The 20,051-nt window shown below is 44.2% G+C and overlaps 1 protein-coding gene across 5 annotated transcripts in view; it reads right to left on the minus strand.

Annotated features, from left to right (window-relative positions):
- Lrrc28 (leucine rich repeat containing 28) overlaps window positions 1-20,051 on the minus strand; it is a 118,003-nt gene that overhangs the window by 16,540 nt on the left and 81,412 nt on the right. For all 5 annotated transcript variants that reach the window (XM_087569735.1, XM_087569746.1, XM_087569747.1 and 2 more), the window contains 2 exon segments: window positions 10,923-11,025; window positions 1,108-1,283 (listed from right to left, as the gene is read on the minus strand). In XM_087569735.1, coding sequence (XP_087425861.1) covers window positions 1,108-1,283; window positions 10,923-11,025 — 279 coding nt within the window.

Here is a 20,051-nt window from a genome sequence, read left to right on the forward strand (position 1 = left end):
GATAAGGGTGATTGCCGCCAAACCTGGAGATCTTAGTTTGATCTTGGAACACACATGGTGGGAGAACTAACTCCCCCTCCATTTTTAAAAAAGAATTAAAGGAGGGCATTTAAAAAAAGAAACAGCTTAATTTTGGACTAACTAGATATTCCTGGAAAGTTTTGTTTTAGTTGAACTCCATGGTCCCTCTCCAAACGCAAAGTCAAAGCATTTAGCAGCTTTAAAACATGTGTGTAGTTCAGTAGTTAAGAGCACTTGGTAACCTGGAGATCCAGCACACATGTCAAGTGGTTGGGGAATGTGATGTCTTCTTCTGGCCTCTGTGAGTACCCTACCCCACACATACACACACACACAGAGACACATAAGCACACATGTTTACAGTACTGGTCAGTTGGTTGCGTCTTCATTCTTGCTTCCTTTTCTCCGGCCCTTTCTTTTGGCACTGGGATAGGTCTTGGGGCTGGGTACATGCTCTGTTACTGAGAGCTCAGCCCCAGCCCTAGCCAGTGCTTCATTCCGTGCTTCCTTTGATATGTGCCGAACAATGCCTGTACAATCTAGACCCTTTCCAAACAAGCATCGGCTTGCTTGCGAAAGCTGACAAAAGGTTTTTGGGATTTCTTCTTACAGTTGCTGGATCCCAGGAGACAGAGAGGTCAAGCCCAGCTCTCTTCTGGAGGAGATTTTTGGCTCTTTCCCCACTGTCAGCCTTTCACGTCAACCACACACAGTTTCACAGGAGGTTTTCTACCTTATAGTTTCTCTGGGAACTGCTGTCCTTTGCAATGAAAACCACATTTTAATAAATGCTTCTGTGTGTCTGCAGGGAATGCCAAAGGAACCAATGTTGAAAATATTAAAACTTAAAGAAAAGCCCCAGTCCTGCACAGTGGCGTATGACCACAGGACAAGCTTCACGGGAGCTGAAACAGGAAGACCACATACTCAATTCCAGGAAACTTTAAACTTCATTAAGATGGCAAATTTAGTGTGAAATGTGCATGCTGGCATGAGTTTAAAAAAGACAAAAAACAACACAGACAGGAGAAAGGCCAAGTATTTGTCTCCTGACAGACAGCAGAGAAGACCCGCCCACGTACTCACCTTTCCAAAGCCCATGGTAGGTGCGGTGGAGACTGCGCATGGTCAGCTCTTGCAGCGGTAGGACGTGATCCTTCTCTGTGCCTATTGCCTTCACCTCTGCTGGGAGGAACACGGTCAGCTCCCCAGATGAGAAGGTCAGCAGTCTCACCTCTGACAACTGGATGGGGATGCCACAGCTGCATAAGACACAGCACAGGGCATCAGCCACGAGGGAAGGCTTCGGGCCAGGTTACCAGGCATTCGCAAGGCATATACAACAGTTCACAGTGGCTGAGCTGCCAGCCTCCTTTCGAACTGAGTTGATGACCAGGCTCTTTCCTCAATCCTAGCCAGAGACACAGAAGCAGCTGGAGTACATGTGCATCGCTGACAGCATGGCTACCTCTATAGCAGTCCTCCCCCAGAAGATCTGTGAAGCTTGCTGCAAACTCGGCTTTCCCCCATTGTAGTACCAATTTTGTGTTGCTGGAAGCTTCCAAATTAATTTTCTTTTCTTAAGACAGAGTCTCGCTGTACAAAGAATTTACTACGTAGATGAGGCTGGCTTTGAACTCGCAGGGATCCTCCTAATTCTGCCTTCAAGTGCTGGGGTTATAGGGTACAATACCATGCTGGCCTTACCTTTCAGGAGTGAAGAAAGAACTGGTGCGGTGTCTGACTAGGGAAAGCGCTTGCTGTATAAGCAAGCCTCGCCACCCAAGTCCCCAGATCCCACATAAAGCCAGACACAGAAACAAAAACATCTGTAGCCCAAGGGTGGCCCTACCAAAAGATGGGAGATGGGAACTACCAAAAGATGGGAGATGGGAACAGAAGAGTTACCAGAAGACTGCAGGCCAGCCAGCATGACTACAGAAGACTGCAGGCCAGCCAGCACGACTATGAATCGGTGAACACGACTGATTTATCTCAAACAAGGTGGTGTGAAGTTGTCCTCAGACCTTCACTCATATGTCATGCTATGTACCACACCATCCCCCACAGCAGGGACGGGTGGTGGGTGGAGTCTGGTACTCTGTTGAGATATAATATTCTACTTCAAAATTTTTAACATTTTTTTTTGTGTGTAGAGAAATCTAAGCCCACAGACATACATTTAAAGTGCCAGACCGTAACTTAGTGGGTCTTTCCATGTACATGTGGGGAAATAGATGGGCCAGGACTGTCAGCTTGAGGTGGATGGTTTTAATTCATGGCTCACTCTCCCACAACCTGGGCCCTTCTTCTAGCGCCTGAGTAGGCCAAGCCATGCTCTATTTCCTGTTCTTTCTGCTGCTCTAACCATACCCCCAACTGAGGTCATCAGGTACCTGAAAGCCTACATTCCTTTCTTCTCCAGTGGCTAAAGGCTTTAACTAAGGCAGTTCTCTGAGCACTACACCTACCTAGTGAGTTTTGGCCATCAACTTGACACAGCCTAGAGTCATCTGAGGGAAGAGTCAAAGAATAGGGCAGATCAGACTAGCCTGTGGCCAGGTCTGCAAGAGATTGTCTTATAATTGAGTGTCGTGGGAGGGACTGGCACACTGTAGGAAGCTCACTTCCTAAGCAGGCAGTCCTGGGCTGTGGGGGAAGACTAGCTAAGCAGGACAGTGAGCACACCAGTGTCCTCCACGATTTCTGCTTCAGTCCCTGCTCTGATCATGATCAGGGGGGTGTGAGACAAATAAATCCTTTTCTTCCCAAATTGCTTTTGGTCTGAGTGTTTTTATCACAGCAACAGAAAAGCAAACCAAAACTACTAATACATTTTTTTTATTTTGACCAGAAAAAGACAAGGACACAGGGTACCAGGCTGGAAGGCCCTTGATTCCTTTGCCCATTATACGTTTATTCCTGTGTTCCTTCCTTCATCCTTCATTACGGAAACAATTCCGTAAGAGTTCCACTGTAATCCTCAGGCTGAGAGGGAGGCAGAGGAGGACGTGAATGAGTCTTTCCATAGAACTTTGAGGGGGAATGTTTCAGAGGGGCTCACTTTGACTTGAGAGCTCTCCGGTTTGGACTAAAATGCCACACTGAATAAAGAGCAGGTGTCATAAGCAGTGGCCAGAGCCTGAAGACAAAGGCTGTGTGTGCACTCCAGGGGCTGGAAAGGGGAATCAGGTTGTGGGAGGCTGAGCCAGGGAGGTTAGCTGAAGTCAGGGAGTTAATTCATGGTGAAGACTATTAGATGTCGCTTTCCAAACTGTACGATGACATGGACAGAGAAGAGACTTGATTACACAGTGGGGAAGAAGACTGCAGACACAGAGGGGCGGGACTGAGGGGGTTAGGAGGGTCTGGACAAGGTGGAGGAGGTGCGGAACGCAGCGTTGGGTAGAAGCCAGTGGCCTTCTCTGCAGGTTGTGAAGCACAGAGTTCACACTTTCTAACTACTGATAATCTGGGAGGGGTCTGATCTGTTTTAAAGAGCGTCATTACACTTCACAGCAGGGAAACGTGAGATGGACTCATTTCACTCAGTGCTTTCTTTTTCAAAAGAGCTACTTTAGTTCATCTGGTCACATGACCTTTAGTATTTTAGCCAGGAGTCTTACTTCCAAACAATTTATTATTGTAAATTTAAATGGTAGAAATAACATGACTTATTTCCATGGGTTAAGCAGTATAAAAAAAATGGAAAAAAGTGAACGATTGTTTTCTAGGCTTCCCACCTTCAAACCCAACCGCCAGTCTCTTAGTCCCAAAGCTATTTTGCTGTTTTTAGTTTACTTTCTATACTCATGCGAAAGAAAGGGGGGGCAGACATAGACCCTTTCTTTTAGTCTGCCCCCTTAATCAAACGAGATCACACAGCACTAATGTTCTGTTCACATAATCATGTGGCCATCAAGACACAACTAGAGAAGTCTTTTACACAGGACTGGAATTTACTTTGTTCATCTCAGTCTTTTCGGTTTTCCCTATCACATGGTGTTACTATAAAAGCAACATATTCTTCTGTACAGAAATTTCATGACTGGAGACGATATTCCCCAACAGAACTGCCAGCCACAGAAACAAGGCTGCAAGTACAGAGGCTGTGAACTGGACTGTCCAAAGACTATGGGTGCAGTTGCTGTACAGTCACAACTGAGCTATCAACCACTTCAGTCCAGCGGGTCTGACTGATGGAAATCCACAGCATGCTTTCTATTTATCACCTTTGGGGCTGTTCACTGGTCGTTCACACGTCATCTTCTGTGACCTACCATTCAACCCTTCTGCTTACTGTTCAATTGAATCAAAAATCATTTCTTAGACCCTTTCATATTGGCAAGTGCTTTTCACACCTGAGGTGAGCATCTTCTCCTTTTAGAGATGGTCCCTTTCCCCACTCAGCAGTCTCCCCACAAGCACCCAGCCTTCCATTCACAAGACTCTTCTGACTCTGCTTCTTCTAGTTACTATTAGTTTACATGTAGATGTTTCTCTTTTTTGTCCATGTTATAAAACAGAACGAACTATCATGTTATCAAATGCAGTAACTGCTCATCTCTGAATCGGAGTGCCATCTTCAGCACGTTAACTTCCCAAGCAAACGCTTTTGAATTTATTGCTGATTTTCCTATCCATGTTAGTGCTACATGGCTCAGTCCTACAGGGCTCTGATGACCCTGCCTTACAGAAGATTCTGTCTGCTGCTTATTATTTACTTTGAACTTTACACTAGTTTTATCTGGACATCATCCAAACGTTCCTGGAATTCAGTTCTTTTAACATGAAGAATAATATTGATTCTTGGTTTTCAAAGATCTACTTTATCGGATAAAGGCACCCCTCCCCCACTGCCACCCAGTTTGCTGACAGGTGTTCCTGTTTGTCTTTTGACAGAATATCTGTTGTTTTCCTTTTCCTTCACAGTAAGTAGGAATACAAGGTAGCGACCATCCTAGAAACTGAAACCTCACCTCAACTCATCCCAAGATGCACAGAGACACAGCTGTTAGTGACCACACCCTGTCAGAAGGGTCCAACAAGGGGTCAGGAAAATAAAAAATAAAAATAATAACCAGTGAAAGGTTATTATAAAGAGCTGCAATGGCTGATGCTGACTGTCGACCTCACAGGATCTAAAGTCACTCAAGGGACACCTCTGGGGAGGTCTCTAAGGGCGTTTCTGGATCAGGTTGAGGTGGGAAGACCCTACATGTGGGAACACCATCCTATGGGCAGGGTAAAGGCTCAGTGGAGAGGAGAGAGCAAGCTGAGCGCAGCATCCATCTCCCCCTGCTTCCTGACTGCCCGCTGTCTCAGACACCTGCTGCCTTGGCTCCCCTGCACTGACGGACTGTACATCCTCAGGCATAAGCTAAAACAAGCCTTTCCTCCCTTCAGCTACTTCTACTCAGGCATTTTGTCATTAAAAAACAACAACAAAACCAAAAAACAAAAAAACTTCAAAAAAAAAAAAAAACCCAAACCAAACCAAAACCCAAACCAAACCTGATTGTAGAAGAAACAAGAGAGGATGGCAGATACCCCCTCTAAAATTTAAGGAGTATGAAGGAAAAAGGAAATGACACAAAACCTGGCAACTGTTGGGGACTCTGGGGTCCACAGTTCTTGGGATGAGGAGTTAGGCTAAGAGGACTGAGTGCTACGATAATCTGTGTGTGGTGACCCAACAGGAAGGAGATGCCACACGTAAGGAAACAGAGACTTAGGAAAATAACAGCCATCTGTCAAGTGGAATTTTGGCAAATGTCTTATTTTTTTGTGGCAACCCAACAAGGGCATAGTGCCCAGGTATTGAGTCAAACAGCAGACTGGGTGTCCTTATGAAGATATTTTTAGATAGGATTAACATTTATAATAGTATACATCTATAATAGTAAAACACATCACCCTTTGGAAGGTCAGCAGAACTCATGTGCTTAGTGAGGGCCAAAAGAACGAAGCCGAGCAGCACCTCAGACAGGGGCTTCTGCTCTTCCCTACAGATTCTGTCAGCCTGCATGTCTGTGGGAACTGAACCCTGACAAACACATGTATGTAGTAAGATAATATTCCCCTTTCTAAACTTCATTGTTTTGTTGTTTTGTATTTTCGCATGGTAGCCATTTGTGAATTTCTCTGAGAACACTCTTTGTGGATCACCTCAGAGACTCGATATCATGAATGGCCACCATAGGCCCCTGAATGCTGGGATTCTAGTGCACCATTGATAAATGTGCCTCCTGTCACTGCTGCTGTGACAGCTGCTGCTTCCCACAACCATCCTCAGTGGTTCTACACAGATCAAGCCCAAACCCCTCAACAACAAAAGGGGAGGACACTGAAAGCCAGGCTTTAAGGCTCTTCTTGTCTCTTGTAATTAGCCACAGATTACACTGGAGAGGCTCACAGTAAACAAGTGCACCCTTATTTTATAGAAGGTTTAGTTTGTTCTTTGGTAATTCTTTTAGCAGACACCCCTGCTCTTCACCACTAGATACTAAGAAGCTAGTTAAATTTAAGATCCATCTATTCATGGCTTCTGTGATTCACCCTCAATAGCCAGCTGCAGCAAGGTACTGCCAGGATGGAGAGACTGAGTCAGCCATTCTGTTGCCTACCTTCCCTGAGCTGTTTCCAAGGGACTTGACCCTGGAGGAGTCAGTAAAAAATCCAAGCCCACATGGTGAGAGAGACAAAGAGGTGGCTGCAGTATAGCCACTGAGCAGCTCAGAGTAGATGATGGCATGGCTGCTACCGAGATTCTTAGACAACTTCCTTCACTTCCCAAAGAGGGATAACTCGCAAGGTTTGTTGGGAATATTTTATGCAATGACACACATGAACCAAGAGCATACTGTCTGCTACCTGGCAATCCCAGTCCACATGCACAGATAAGCTCTTTATATCAGTAACTGTTATTGCTGCTTCAGAGTAATAGAGCTGTGGCAGCCAACAGAAGACAGACATGAACTGGGACATAGCCATTTAATGCACAGGGCACAGGGCACAGGGCACAGGCCATTAATCCCAGCTCCAACTGGACAGAGGCTGTACATGGAAGAAGTTGGGAAGCAGAGCCTTAAGAAGTGAACATCACAGATTTCAAAGTGGAAGTGAGGCTGGTACCGGTGTCCACACCTCAGTCCCAGCACGCAGGGGGCAGAGGGCAGAGGGCAGGGGGCAGGGGGCAGGGGGCAGGGGGCAGAGGGCAGGGGCAGGGGCAGGGGCAGGGGCAGGGGCAGGGGCAGGGGCAGGGGCAGGGGCAGGGGCAGGGGCAGAGGCAGAGGCAGAGGCAGAGGCAGAGGCAGAGGCAGAGGCAGAGGCAGAGGCAGAGGCAGAGGCAGAGGCAGAGGCAGAGGCAGAGGCAGAGGCAGAGGCAGAGGCAGAGGCAGAGGCAGGAGATATCCTGGTTTAAGGCCAGCTCTGTCTACAGAGTGAGTTCCTAGACAGCCAGGGCTACACGGACAGAGAGAGAAACCCTGTCTCAAAAACAAAACCAAACCAAACCAAACCAAACCACAAACAAGAAAAAAAAAAAAGGAGTAACAATGAAGCACTCTCTCAACAGGAAGGGATGGAAGACAGAAAATGCTTCACAATAAACCCAATTATTACCCAACAATTATTAAACATTGGTAGTTTTTAGTTAAAATTCATGCAGTTTAAAACATTTTACACTAAATGTCTGGAAGGTAACAAAAATATATGTGCATTGAATCCTTAAGTAACTTATTAAAATTTTAAATGTTAGCACTTCTGGTTTAAATAATTATAGTAATAATTGGACATCTCCATTTAGTTCAATATTGTCATAGCTGTCACTCATCACTTAGTTTAAAACAGGTTAACTGAATAGCAATGTCACCTTGCCACTGAGATTTTGCTACATATTTGCCCCAAAATATATAATGTAGTAAATTAGTTCATATTCATTTTTGTTTTCATTATTCCATCTAAGAGTATGTCAAAAACGAAGTTAGGGCTGGAGAGATGGCTCAATGGATGAAGCGCTTGCTTTGCAACCATAGGAACCTGTGTTCAAACCTTCAGAACTAATGAGGAAGGGCTGGGTGCAGCAGCAGCACGTGTCTGTGCTCTCAGTGTTCCTAGGGTAAGATGGGGGTGGAGACTCAGGAACTGTGGGCCGGCCAGCCTAGCATCCACAGTAGCAAAGACAACTTGCTTCAAATATGGCAGGAGGCAAGAACTGACACCAGAGTTGTTTTCTGATAACAAGCATGCTATGGAGCCTGTGTAACCACTTCAGACAGACAGACAGACAGACAGACAGACAGACACACACACACACACACACACACACAGTGGTATGGAGGTTGGGATTGAGAGATTGTTGGGATCTTGTACAGGTCCCTTCTTTGCAGTTGTTCCCTGATCCCCAACTGCACATAAGGGCCATGAGGGCTGGCACCTGTCACTTTGCTCATCATGGTATGTGCTTTGTGGTGACCAAACAGGGAAATTGATCACTAGACATCCAACCAATGAACAGGGTACCCAAATTTCTGTTCAAACAAGCTCCCTTGCTCAACATCACAGGCACACATCATTCTGTCAGGACCTTCTCTGTGTCTTTCCTCTCCTCTCCTACAGAAAAGCAGGAGCCACCCAGACCCTGACTGGGAATTGGGGCCCTGGCATTTGATTTGCTGTATAGGTAGAAGAAAGAGGGGGAAAGTGGGATGTTTCTTCAGCATCCCCTGGAATTTTGGGGAATGTTTTGCCATTTAAATACTATACAAACAAGTATCATTTTTTGACATAAATTAGGTTAATTGACCTAAGGATGAATGGCTTAGGAGTCTAATGACAAGTACATTCAAAGTTCTATGTTAAGCCAGCAGACTGAAACAGAGCACGGTTTGTTTGTAAGCTGGACTGCACGTACCCCAATACTAATAGTATAAAACTGGGTATATATGTCCTATTACTGTCAATGAGGTAAGCTCATAACAATATGAAGAAAACACAGACTACTAACACTTCTTTTATCTTTTTCCTGTTTATTTCTCCAAAGGTTTAGCATTTTCCTGAAACATAGTAACACTGCTGCTGGTACAAACTCAAAGACAAACTTTCTCTACTCAGCGCAAATACAACATTCTGGCAGTCAGCAACAGCCATGTCTACACAACAGCTATTTCCTAACTGTGGCCGAGGCTGAACTGACCCTGCAGCTCAGCTTCTGAGGGCCAGGTCAGTTGAGAACTTGCTTACATCTTTTTGTATGACAACGACGGAGGTCTGTTTAGCACATGGACGAATCAGGCTATAATAAAACCCTTTAAGAATTCACTGGGGTATGACTATGCCGTGTCACATCTGTGACAAAGTCAGCTTTAGAAAAGCCACTCAGTTAAAACCTGTAACATCATCTGTTGTTCCCGCTTGAAGAAGGTTTTGGATTTCGTCCGCCTGCACGGGCTGAGCTCACCTAGGCTTCCCGAGCTGACACGTGAGCCCTCTTCCTAAGGGGAAGCTCAGCTCCACCCAGAGACAGCATCCCCTGTGTTCAGTGTTGCTGCCTGTCTTCCCGCTGAGCTACACGGGTGTGAGTCAGACCGTACAGCCTGCTGGGAGTGAGAGGAGGAGTCAGTTGTGCTGGTTCCCTCATCTCAGAGGTGTCCCTTTGGCTGCTGAAGTGAGGAAAGCAAGCTGGGAGTGTGTCAGCCCCTCCATCTCACGCCGCCCACCAGGGACACTTCATCTCAGGTGCTTGTGCACTTCCTCTTAGAGGGACGCCGAGGCCACATTCCTGAAAGCCTGAGCAAGGGATTCTTACTCTGACTAAAGCATTTGATTGGTTGTTTAACTCATGATCCATAAGTAGGGTCTATGTCTGCTGTGAAATTCTATTTTTTTTTAAAGATTTATTTCATGTGTGTGAGCACACTGTCACTGTCTTCAGACACACCAGAAGAGGGCATCAGATCCCATTACAGATGGTTGTGAGTCACCATGTGGTTGCTAGGAACTCGGACCTTTAGAAAAGCAATCAGTGCTCTTAACTGCTGAGCCATCTCTCCAACCCCTGTGCTACAGAATTCTAAATACTTAAAATAGGTAAAATCTTAGCTAAGAGGCAGATACTGTAGCAAGTTGTCCTTGCAATCATATTCCAAGGAAAAAATCTTTTAACTTAATGGCAATTCTCTACTTTTTAGAGTTTATAATGGTATGTGTGGTGTGGTGGTTGGTTTTGTGTGTCAACTTGACACAAACTGGAGTTATCACAAAGGACACACCCTTGAGGAAATGCCTCCATGACGTCCAGCTGTAAGGCATTTTCTCAAGTAGTGATCAAAGTGGGAGGGCCTAGCCCATTGTGGGTGGTACTAATAGTCTTGGGTTCTATAAGAAAGCAAGCCGAGCAAGCCAGGGGAAGCAAGCCAGTGCAAGCCTTCCTCCATGGCTTTTGCAAGTGCTCCTGCCTCCAAGTGTGAGCTCCAGTCCTGGCTTCCTTTGGTGATGAACAGCACCGTGGAGGTGTAAGCTGAATAAACCCTTTCCTCCCCAACTTGCTTCTTCGTCATGATGTTTGTGCAGGAATAGAAACCCTGACTAAGACATGTGGCAAGTTAGACGCACGTGAAATCCTCATGCTCTAGACTTAATATACACAATTTGTCAGTAAAGACCAAAGTAGAGCTATTTATATAGCAAGAAGAGAAAAAATGTACATGTACTCTTTTTCTTTTGAGTGGAAAGAAATAACTCATGGACTGCCCATGGCTTACTAGCTGAAACCAACATACAATCTTCTAAATTGTTTCCTCATATTCTTAGTTCACAAAGATATTTGGCCAAAGACAAACTCAGTACAATTTTCCAACCTGGTTCATCTATTTGCACATGCACGCTGAAGCCAGCCTTACCCGTTGCAGCCGATGACTTTGTTGTAGAGGTATGAGGGCAGGCCTTTCAGGTTGACGTTGTTATCCACATACACATACTGCAGTTCTCGAGAGCGACCTAAGTCTGGATTACAGAGAACGGTGCTGTGATTCCTTTAGGAATTAACTATTACAATATGAAGCACAAATGTAATGCATAACATAAATAACCCCAATTTCTATTTTGAAAGAAAATAATGAACGCATGGTTCTGAGTGTAAACTTGCAGCAGTTAAAATACTGGCTTTGTGTCGGGAAATATGATACAGAAAATTTAACCCTTGTTGTTTGAAATGGTAGATGAAATTGCCAGGCAGGAATAGACTATTTAATTTCTGCTTACATATAACTTCCTTGACATTTTACAGATAATTTCAATTGTCTTGTTACAGGGCCCTCATGTCCCCTTTCTGATCCAAAAAATGTTATACAAAGTCATGTGATAGGCCAGCCTAAACATACATTGTCTCCACTCCTTACAACTGGATTTTATACGAGCTGGTGGTGGTATATACCTTTAATCCCAGTACTCAGGAGGCAGAGGCAGGTGGATCTCTGAGTCTGAAGCCAGCCTGGTCTACAGAGTGAGTTCCAGGATAGCCAGTTACACAGAAAAATCTGTCTCCACAAAATTTTGCCCAATAATTTTAACATTGCCCATAATTTACCATGGATCTTGTTAGCAAACATGACATAGCTATGAATTTAACAGTGATTTTTCTATCATTCTTTTTTTTTTTTTCTGGCCACATTTACTAACTGGAATTCCTCTGGAAGGAAGTGTCATCCTTTTAAAATACTTTCACATTAGTATAGGTTCGTAGACCTCTCTACTGCAAAGAATAAAGACCCAATACTACTTTCCATTTGTCCTGTTGCACAAATGCTTCAGTCTTGGCAATTAGGAATGATTGTAAGTTTGTTCTAAGTTCTTCTAACAAGTCCTCGTGCTTTTCTGACCATTTCAAGACTTTCTGGCATCACACTACACTGCAGGCTTAGCTCACAATGTCTGCCAAAGCTCCGAAGTTTACAACTTCTCCAAGGCGTCCACTTCCTTTTCTTGAAGAAACCTGCCTACGAGCCAGGTGTGCCCATTACTACTGAGAGATCACCTGGAGCTCTTGGGGTCTGGGAAGTGTGCATGGACGCTGACCCTCGAGGACACACATCTCAGTTACTGGAGATGTGTCTTTCCAGCATGAGCTCTGAGGAGTGAGCCTGCGAGCTCAGACTCTGGCACTGCCAATGTTCCTTCAGAGATGATGTCAGTCTCAAGCCCCACCAGCACTGTGAGAGCAGCCTCTCATCCACAGGGGGCAATTCAGTTCACAGTTTTAAACCTTCACTAATTATGGCTACGAAACAGAATATCAGGATTATTTACATTGTAATTTTCTAAATGTGTATAAGTAAACAATTGAAAATTGTATTTCTGTAAAACCTCCATTCCCCATTTTCTATCAGGCTCTTGAAATTTATCTTTTTCTTTTGTAGGGAAAACTCCATGTCCCTGATACATACTACAAATATTCTCTTTTAGTTTGTCAGTTGTCATTTGACTATTGATAAGTGTTTTCTGATATATAAAAAATTGTAAACTATTCCCAGCCATCCCCCTGTGTTGGGAAGGTTAAGACTAAACTACACAGTGACTTCAAGACCTGCTTGAACATCTAGCAAGACCATGTTTTAATAAAACAAATGTCAAAAATCGGAATGTTAAAAGTTGTTAATGCACTTCAGCATGCTCTGCTCCTCCTCTGCCTCTGCCACTGCACACCTTATCTGCCTCCCTCAGCACTTGTGGGGTTTCCTTTTCCACTCCTTCCCTTCCCTCTTTCTCTTTCCTTTATGTATTTCTATTAATAATCCAGTTGGAATCCATTCTTATGTCTAGCATAAAATACTTTAGCATTGAACATTTATGTTTAGCCAGTAATTTATCTTCCCATTTCCGAAAGTTTTTTGCTTACCTTTACACCAAAGAGAAAAAGAAAGGTCTCTAAGATACATTAGTGGGTGAATGTGCTGCCAAGTCAGACGACCCATGTGTCAGCCTCAGGAACCACACAGGAGGAGAGAACCAACTCCTGCTAGTTTTTCTCTGACCTCCACACATGTACCATGACACATGCACTCAGCACAGTGCACATGAATATTATTAATAATAATAATAAATCTCTAAGATTATCAAGAGGAAAAACTATCACCAAGTGCTTAGGTCCCAGACTGTCTAACGGCTGCTAAACGAAGCTGCAAACACGTAAGACACAAACGAGAGGGGAGCACTAATCCAGAAAGCCCAGTGGCTGTGAGGTCAGCACCGTGGCTTGGGCTATGTCTCCGCTCCTGTGTGAAACGGCAGCAGACTGCCTGGTCCCCAGCTTTATCGTCAGGGGTACGGAGCATATGAGAAGAATCACGTTTAAATCATTCTGTGGCACAGATTCAAAGTAATAAAATATGTATGTACCAAAAAGCTGAAAACTGCTCTCTTAGTGAGCCAGAAAAATTTACATGTATAAAACAGGTGAGAATAATATTAATTGATTAATACCACATTCTATTAACAACAGAAAATCTACTAAAACACATGTTTCCTCCTATTTTCTCTGACAGAAGTTTTTAAACACAAACAGAAATTTACAGAGTTTAAAGACAGAAAACATTTAAAATAAAAACTTCATTAATAAATTATAAATGGGCTATCCATAGGTGAACACATGCGTTTAACCCTAGCACTTGGGAGGCAGAGGCAGGTGGATTTCTATGAGTTCAAGTTCAGCATGGTTTATACAGCAAGTTCCAGGGCAGCCAAGACTATAAAACACCACAACATCAAAATGATAAATGGTCTCTAGTCTCAGATTTGCCTTTCTGAGCCCCCAAAGTCTCAAGGAAGTCCAAGAAAAGACTCCTGGCTCACACTAGAGCGACAGTGAGGCACGGAGCAAACTAACAATTAGGAAAGGAGAGTAGAGATTAGAGGCAGACAGCTTGGGGTTGAACCTTCATTGTCCTGCTTCCACATACTAGACATGTGGCCCTAGGGCCTGTGTACTGGTGCACATAAACCTACCCCTAAGTCTGGGAAGAATGGCTAGGTTTATAAATGTGTGAAGCAGGGTTCTTGGGACAGAGCCTTCTCTGGTATATGACAGGTATTATGCATTCTCACCATTATTAGTAAGTGACACATTGGCAAGTGTGGCCAATTAGCAGAGAGCTTTCTTTGGCATGCAGCAAGGGTACCAACCTTTTCCATACTTTAATTGCACAGAACGAGTTGGAGGCTATAGCCTCTGGAGATGATGATTCTTCCCCTCAAGCCAAGGACACAGAATGGGACATGACAGAGGAAGCACCTCTCTGCTGATATACCACAAAAGCCTCTGTGCAAATTAGATGAGGTGGCATGCAGACATCACACCACAAAGTTAAATACACACTGACACTTGCTACTTCTTGCAAGCCTTCTCTCCTTGCTTTATGGGGAAAGATGACTAGTTAATGACTTAGAAATACTATTTGGTTACACTTTATCTTAGAGGATCTGGCTGGCACCCTGAGCACCTTCTAATTCATTACATATGCCCTAAAAGTATATACTATCTTGTGCTATAGCTGAACCAGAACTAGTACGACTGTGTTAAAGCCTATTACATATTAATGCCACTTAATATTTCCAAGTAGCACAACCTGAGGAGGGAGGGAAAGAGAGGGAGAGAGGGAGGGGGGAGAGAAGGAGAGAGGGGAAGAGAAGGAAAGAGAGGGAGAGCGAGGGAGAGTGAGGGCGAGCGAGCGAGCGAGCGAGCGAGCGAGCAATGACATGCTCTTAGTGTGTTTGTAGTCGGAACTGAGACTGGATCCTGGCTTCCCACCTGGTAACTGGTTCCTGATTCAGAGTCTCTTCCTTTGCAGTACGATAAGGTTGATAATGTCATGGCTCACACATTTGTGATCCCATGAAATTGGTGCATATGGTGCCAAGCTTGAGTGCACAGTAACTGGTGCTCAGCAAATCCTGGTCATTTTCCTCCCTCTTCTGAATGTAAAGAGACCAGAAAAGGAGTGTAGATCCTGAAGAGAGCCAGGCAGCTAGCTAGCCGTGTTAGCTGACACAGCACAGCCTGCTGGCGAGGGTGAGACAGCTTCATGCTTGGCAAGGTCCCAGCTGAGAGCTGTGCTCTGACTGCTCAGGAAAGCATGCTCTTGGCTGGCCAGAATACAGTCTGCTGCCAAGACTCCCAAGCCCAGAGGACTAGCATTTTAAATAAAGGAGGCCAAAGTACCAGTATCTGCTGCATGGAAAAGCTTTGAGACTGTTTTTATATTGTTTTACCAAGACTAACCTGAAACTCATTGAGCAGCTCAGGCTGGTGGCAAAGTCATGACAATGCTCCTGCTTCAGCCCCTCAATTGCTAGGATTATAGTCATGAGCCCCTATGCTTAGCTTGGTTTTTACATTATATAGATATATGTGTGTGTGTTATGTGTATTATATGAACATAGAAATAACACTACATATATAATGTTGTTTCTTATTTAGATCATTTATGTGTATGAGGTTTATGTGTGCATTTGTACCACATTATGGCTGTTCTTTTTTTTTTTTTTTGGTTCATTTTTTTTTAGGAGCTGGGGACTGAACCCAGGGCCTTGCGCTTCCTAGGTAAGCGCTCTACCACTGAGCTAAATCCCCAGCCCTTGGCTGTTCTTATGGAGATCAGAAGAAGGCACTGGCTTCCCTGGGCATAAGTTTATAAGTTACAGTTGGTTATGAACCATCATGTGGGTGCTGGGAATTGAACCCAGGTCCTCCGCAAGAGCAGTAAATACTTTAAACTATTGTACTGTCACTCTGGTCCCTGGACCTTACATTCTTAATACAGAAAATCTTCACTAAATGATAGACTTTAAAGAGACTACTTACTTACCAGTCAATAAAGGTTTATTTTCTTTTTATTAATATTATTTATTATTTACTTATATTATTTTACCAATACTGTATGCTAAATAAAGATGAAAGAACATTAAAAAAAAAAAAAAAAACTTCTTGTACTCGGGAAGCAGAGGCAGGTGAATCTCTGAGTTTAAGGCCAGAATGGTCAACACAGCCATGTCTTGGACAGCCAGGGACATGTAAAAAGACCATGTCTCAAAAAACTAAAAGCAAACACATACACAGAAACAATTACCAATGAAAGAGCCTTGCAGAAAGGTGCAGCGTGTGAAGCTTACAAAACACAGAGCTGCCGGACTGCCTGTTCAGGTTCTGAAGCCGCCAATGACCGTCCAGGTGGCTGTTTCCTTTGTTTTCTGGAGACAGGGTTTCCTGGTTGTAGCCCTGGCTGTCCTGGAACAGAACTGCAGGCCAGGCTGGCCTGAAACTCACAGAAATTTGCCTGCTTCTGCCTCTTGAATGCTTGGATTAATGCATGCGTCATCACCGGCTTCAGGTTACTTTCAAAGGAACTGTACCACACCTCAAGTTGTTCCTCCTTTTACAGCCTCACAGATCAAAGGGTGGTGCTCAGAAATCAGCAAAGGCTTGGAGTCCTCCATAAACCTCAGTTCTCCTTTCTATCACCTTCAGGGTTCTGGCATATGCAGTCCACATGGCTGCAGGAACAAAAAGCTCCTGTGTGTTCCGGCTACTGCTCTCTTAACCATGCAGCATGGGCAAGCACAGAGCAAAGCATGCCAGGACAGAGCAGGGGCTGTGCTTATTACAGCTGACTGGTATAGAATCCACTTACTTACACCCTGGCTAGTATAGAATCCATTTACTTACACCCTGGCTAGTATAGAATCCACTTACTTACACCCTGGCTAGTATAGAATCCATTTACTTATTAGAGATGAGTAGCAAAGTCTCTTAGACAAGAGATGGGGCTAACAGAAACCAAAGCATCAAGACTGCCTGCTCGAAATGCCCCTTCCACATCCGCCAGTCACCATAGCTCAATAAGCTGGATGCCCAGTACTACAAAACACAGGGGTCCCACACAACAAATTCAGAGTAATTTACAGACCATTCCAAAATGACTTTCAAAATCATGTTAAATCACTTCTATGACCCCCTAAATAACAAGAATTCTTCAGCTACTTTTCCAGAACAATGAATTTTCTTTACATGCTAACTTCTCTAAACACAGACAGACCCATGCACCAGACTCCATTACATCTTTTTTTTACACCACCATAGTCATCGTCTCTTACAGGCTTGGTTAGATGGCTCAGTGGGTAAAGCAGTTGCCCTCAAGCCTGATAATCTGTATTCAACCCAGGATCCCACATGGTAAAAGAACACCAACTCCAGCATGTTGTCCTTGGATTATGAACATGTGTGCACACATGCAAACATGCATGTGTCCTGGCACACACAGATACATTTAACAAAGCAGTTTCACAGTGGATTATCATTTAATGAGATGCTCCCTACTCAGTAGGACATAAACGACTGTTAGCAAACTGAGGACGATGGATTGAGCAGTGGAAGGCTTCCTTGCTGCTGGGTTGAAGAGTCGCACTCCAGCATCTCTACCTCCATGGCAGGCCAAGTAACAGAAACCAGAAGCAATGGGCTAGAAGACTGTAGGGTAAGGGGCACAAAAATCAAGACACAGTCCCTACACTATTTTATAGTCTAATGTAAGAACAAAAGTAGCTCATACTGATTGGCTATTTATGAAGAATCTACAAGGTGGTATGCATTTTCCATGTATCTTACAGAATTCTTACAATAGTGCTATCAAATGTGCTATTACCCTGTTGCTGCTAATTAGGTTAAATAACTTCCCTGTGGCCAGAGCTACTAAACTGTAGAGCTGGAGCTATGGATGCAAGCACCTGCTCAGCATGACGTGTGCTGGACAGCCCTTCAGTAGGGCTCGCACAGAAAGTAAGTGTGGCACTGCCCAGAGGAGACACACACGGTGAAGGACATATCCCAGGTGCTCAGGTATGACGTCACAGCTGGATCTGCAAAAGACATTGCCAAGGAAACAGGCAATGGACGAACACGGTTTTGCTTCCTCTAAACGACCAGGAAACTAGTAGGTAAACTCCGTCTCACGGATTCCAGGCAGACATATCAAAGGTGATCTCCTTTAAGGGAAGATCCTTGGGAGGGACATGTGCTAATGACCACCCAGCGTGGCAGGTAGGGACTGGAGGACTCAAAACAACACACTGTCTAGTGGCATGGCCACCAGCCAAAGAGCAGACTGTCTGCTACAAGGCATCCTGCACTCTGCCTGGCTGGACTCAGGCCTGTGGGCTTTGAACGTAAGAACTTTAGAACGATGTCTGATGGAAACTCCAGATTCTTGCTTTTAAGTCAATTAACGACATCATCCAGAAGCTGCCAGCACCCCACATTCTTGTCACCGTTTGAAAATAACAAAAAGTTTTGCTGGTGAGTATCTGGCTCCAGGACTAGCCCTCACAGCACTTGTTTTTTTTAAATTTCACATCTGTATCTTTCTATGAATGGGTGACAGGCTGTGTGTTTACTTGTTTGAGATAGGATTTTATATAGTCCAGGATGCTGTCTCACTATGTGACCTCTCATTATGTGACCAAGGATAACCTTGAACTCCCAATTCTCCTGCCTCTACCTCCAAGTGCTGGGATTACAGACGTGTGCCCCCATCTGGCTTTGTTTTTAAACTGGTGCTTTCCATCTCAATCTCTCCCCACCCACCAAATCCTACTCAGGCTTAGCAAAAAATACATACTTGTTCATAAAAAGCTCAGCAAATCTCCGTGTGCTTTCTCATTACACTAGCACAGAAAGTCAACATCTGGCCCATGCTTGTAGAAGCCACATTAAAGAATCCTTGTTAATTCTCTAAGAAAATCTAAAGCCAGAGCAAAGACTTGGGAGCAAAGACTGATAGAGCCCCATCATGCAACAGCAGATGGGGATCAGACAGGGAAAATGACTTTCATCACAAACACTTCCGAAAGGGAACAGTGAACATCCATATTCATTCATTCATTCATTCATTCATTCATTCATTCTCTCTCTCTCTGTCTCTGTCTGTGTCTGTCTCTGTGTCTGTGTCTGTCTCTCTCTCTCTCTCTCTCTCTCTCTCTCTCTCTCTCTCTCTCTTCCCTTACCCCCCGCATGGATACATACATGTGTGTATGGAGGCCAGAGGTCAGAGGTCAATTTTTGGGCTTTATTATCAAGGCTTTCTTTTCCACTAGTTCCACTTTGTTATATTAATTTCTCCTTCAGTTTCTCATTTCATTAATATTTCTCCTTTGATTACAGACTTACCCACCAGCATTCCTACAGAACACAGTTTTTTGCCTCATGTTTAGGGTCCCCTTTAGAAGACAGTTATTACCCTGTGAAGCCAAATGTAGGTCTAACTCAGACTCTTCAGACTGTATTAGAACAAATGTGCTAGCATTCAAACTTACTCACAGCCACACGCTTGGCAACTAGAGTTCCAAGGGCCTCACGGTAATAGTTCTTCAAACTACATGCACACATCTACAGTGCAGTAGAACAGGTTACAGGCATCTCTAAGTATGGAGTCATTAAACTGCTCAGTGACACCTACATCAGAGCACCACAGGGTATCTCATAAACACACATTTTAATCTTTTTACGTCTAAGCTAAAGGTTAAAAAAATAAAGTTATTAGTTTAATTCAGCGCTAATAGTGGCTTGCAGTCTGATCAGTTTACCGTGTAGATTTAAACAAACAAACAAAAGCAAACCCCATTCTAAATAGCATCAAGTCCTGATTTTCTCAGCAAACATGGAGGAGGTGGGAATAAGAAAAGAGCAATACAAACAGTCCAAGTAAGTACAGCACTGGTAGTTTACATCCTCCGTTTGCAACAGGAAGGAGCTTGCTTCAGTACACGTTTAAAATTCTGGGAGCTGGTTTCAAACAATAACTTGCCACGTCTGTTTTTCTTCCTCATAAAGGATCCAATTCTTACAAAGCTAGTGGACAACCTCTCCAATCACCCAGTGTTCTCCAACTGTGTGGCAGGGGACAGTTGAAAGCATTCTCTATGTGGTAGGAGAGACAGTACAGGATCTATCATTCCATTCTAGGATTGTCCTTAACACTCACACC

Source organism: Rattus norvegicus, chromosome 1 (genome assembly GCF_021556685.1).
Source record: "Rattus norvegicus strain SHRSP/BbbUtx chromosome 1, alternate assembly SHRSP_T2T, whole genome shotgun sequence".
Classification (NCBI taxonomy): Eukaryota; Metazoa; Chordata; class Mammalia; order Rodentia; family Muridae; genus Rattus; species Rattus norvegicus.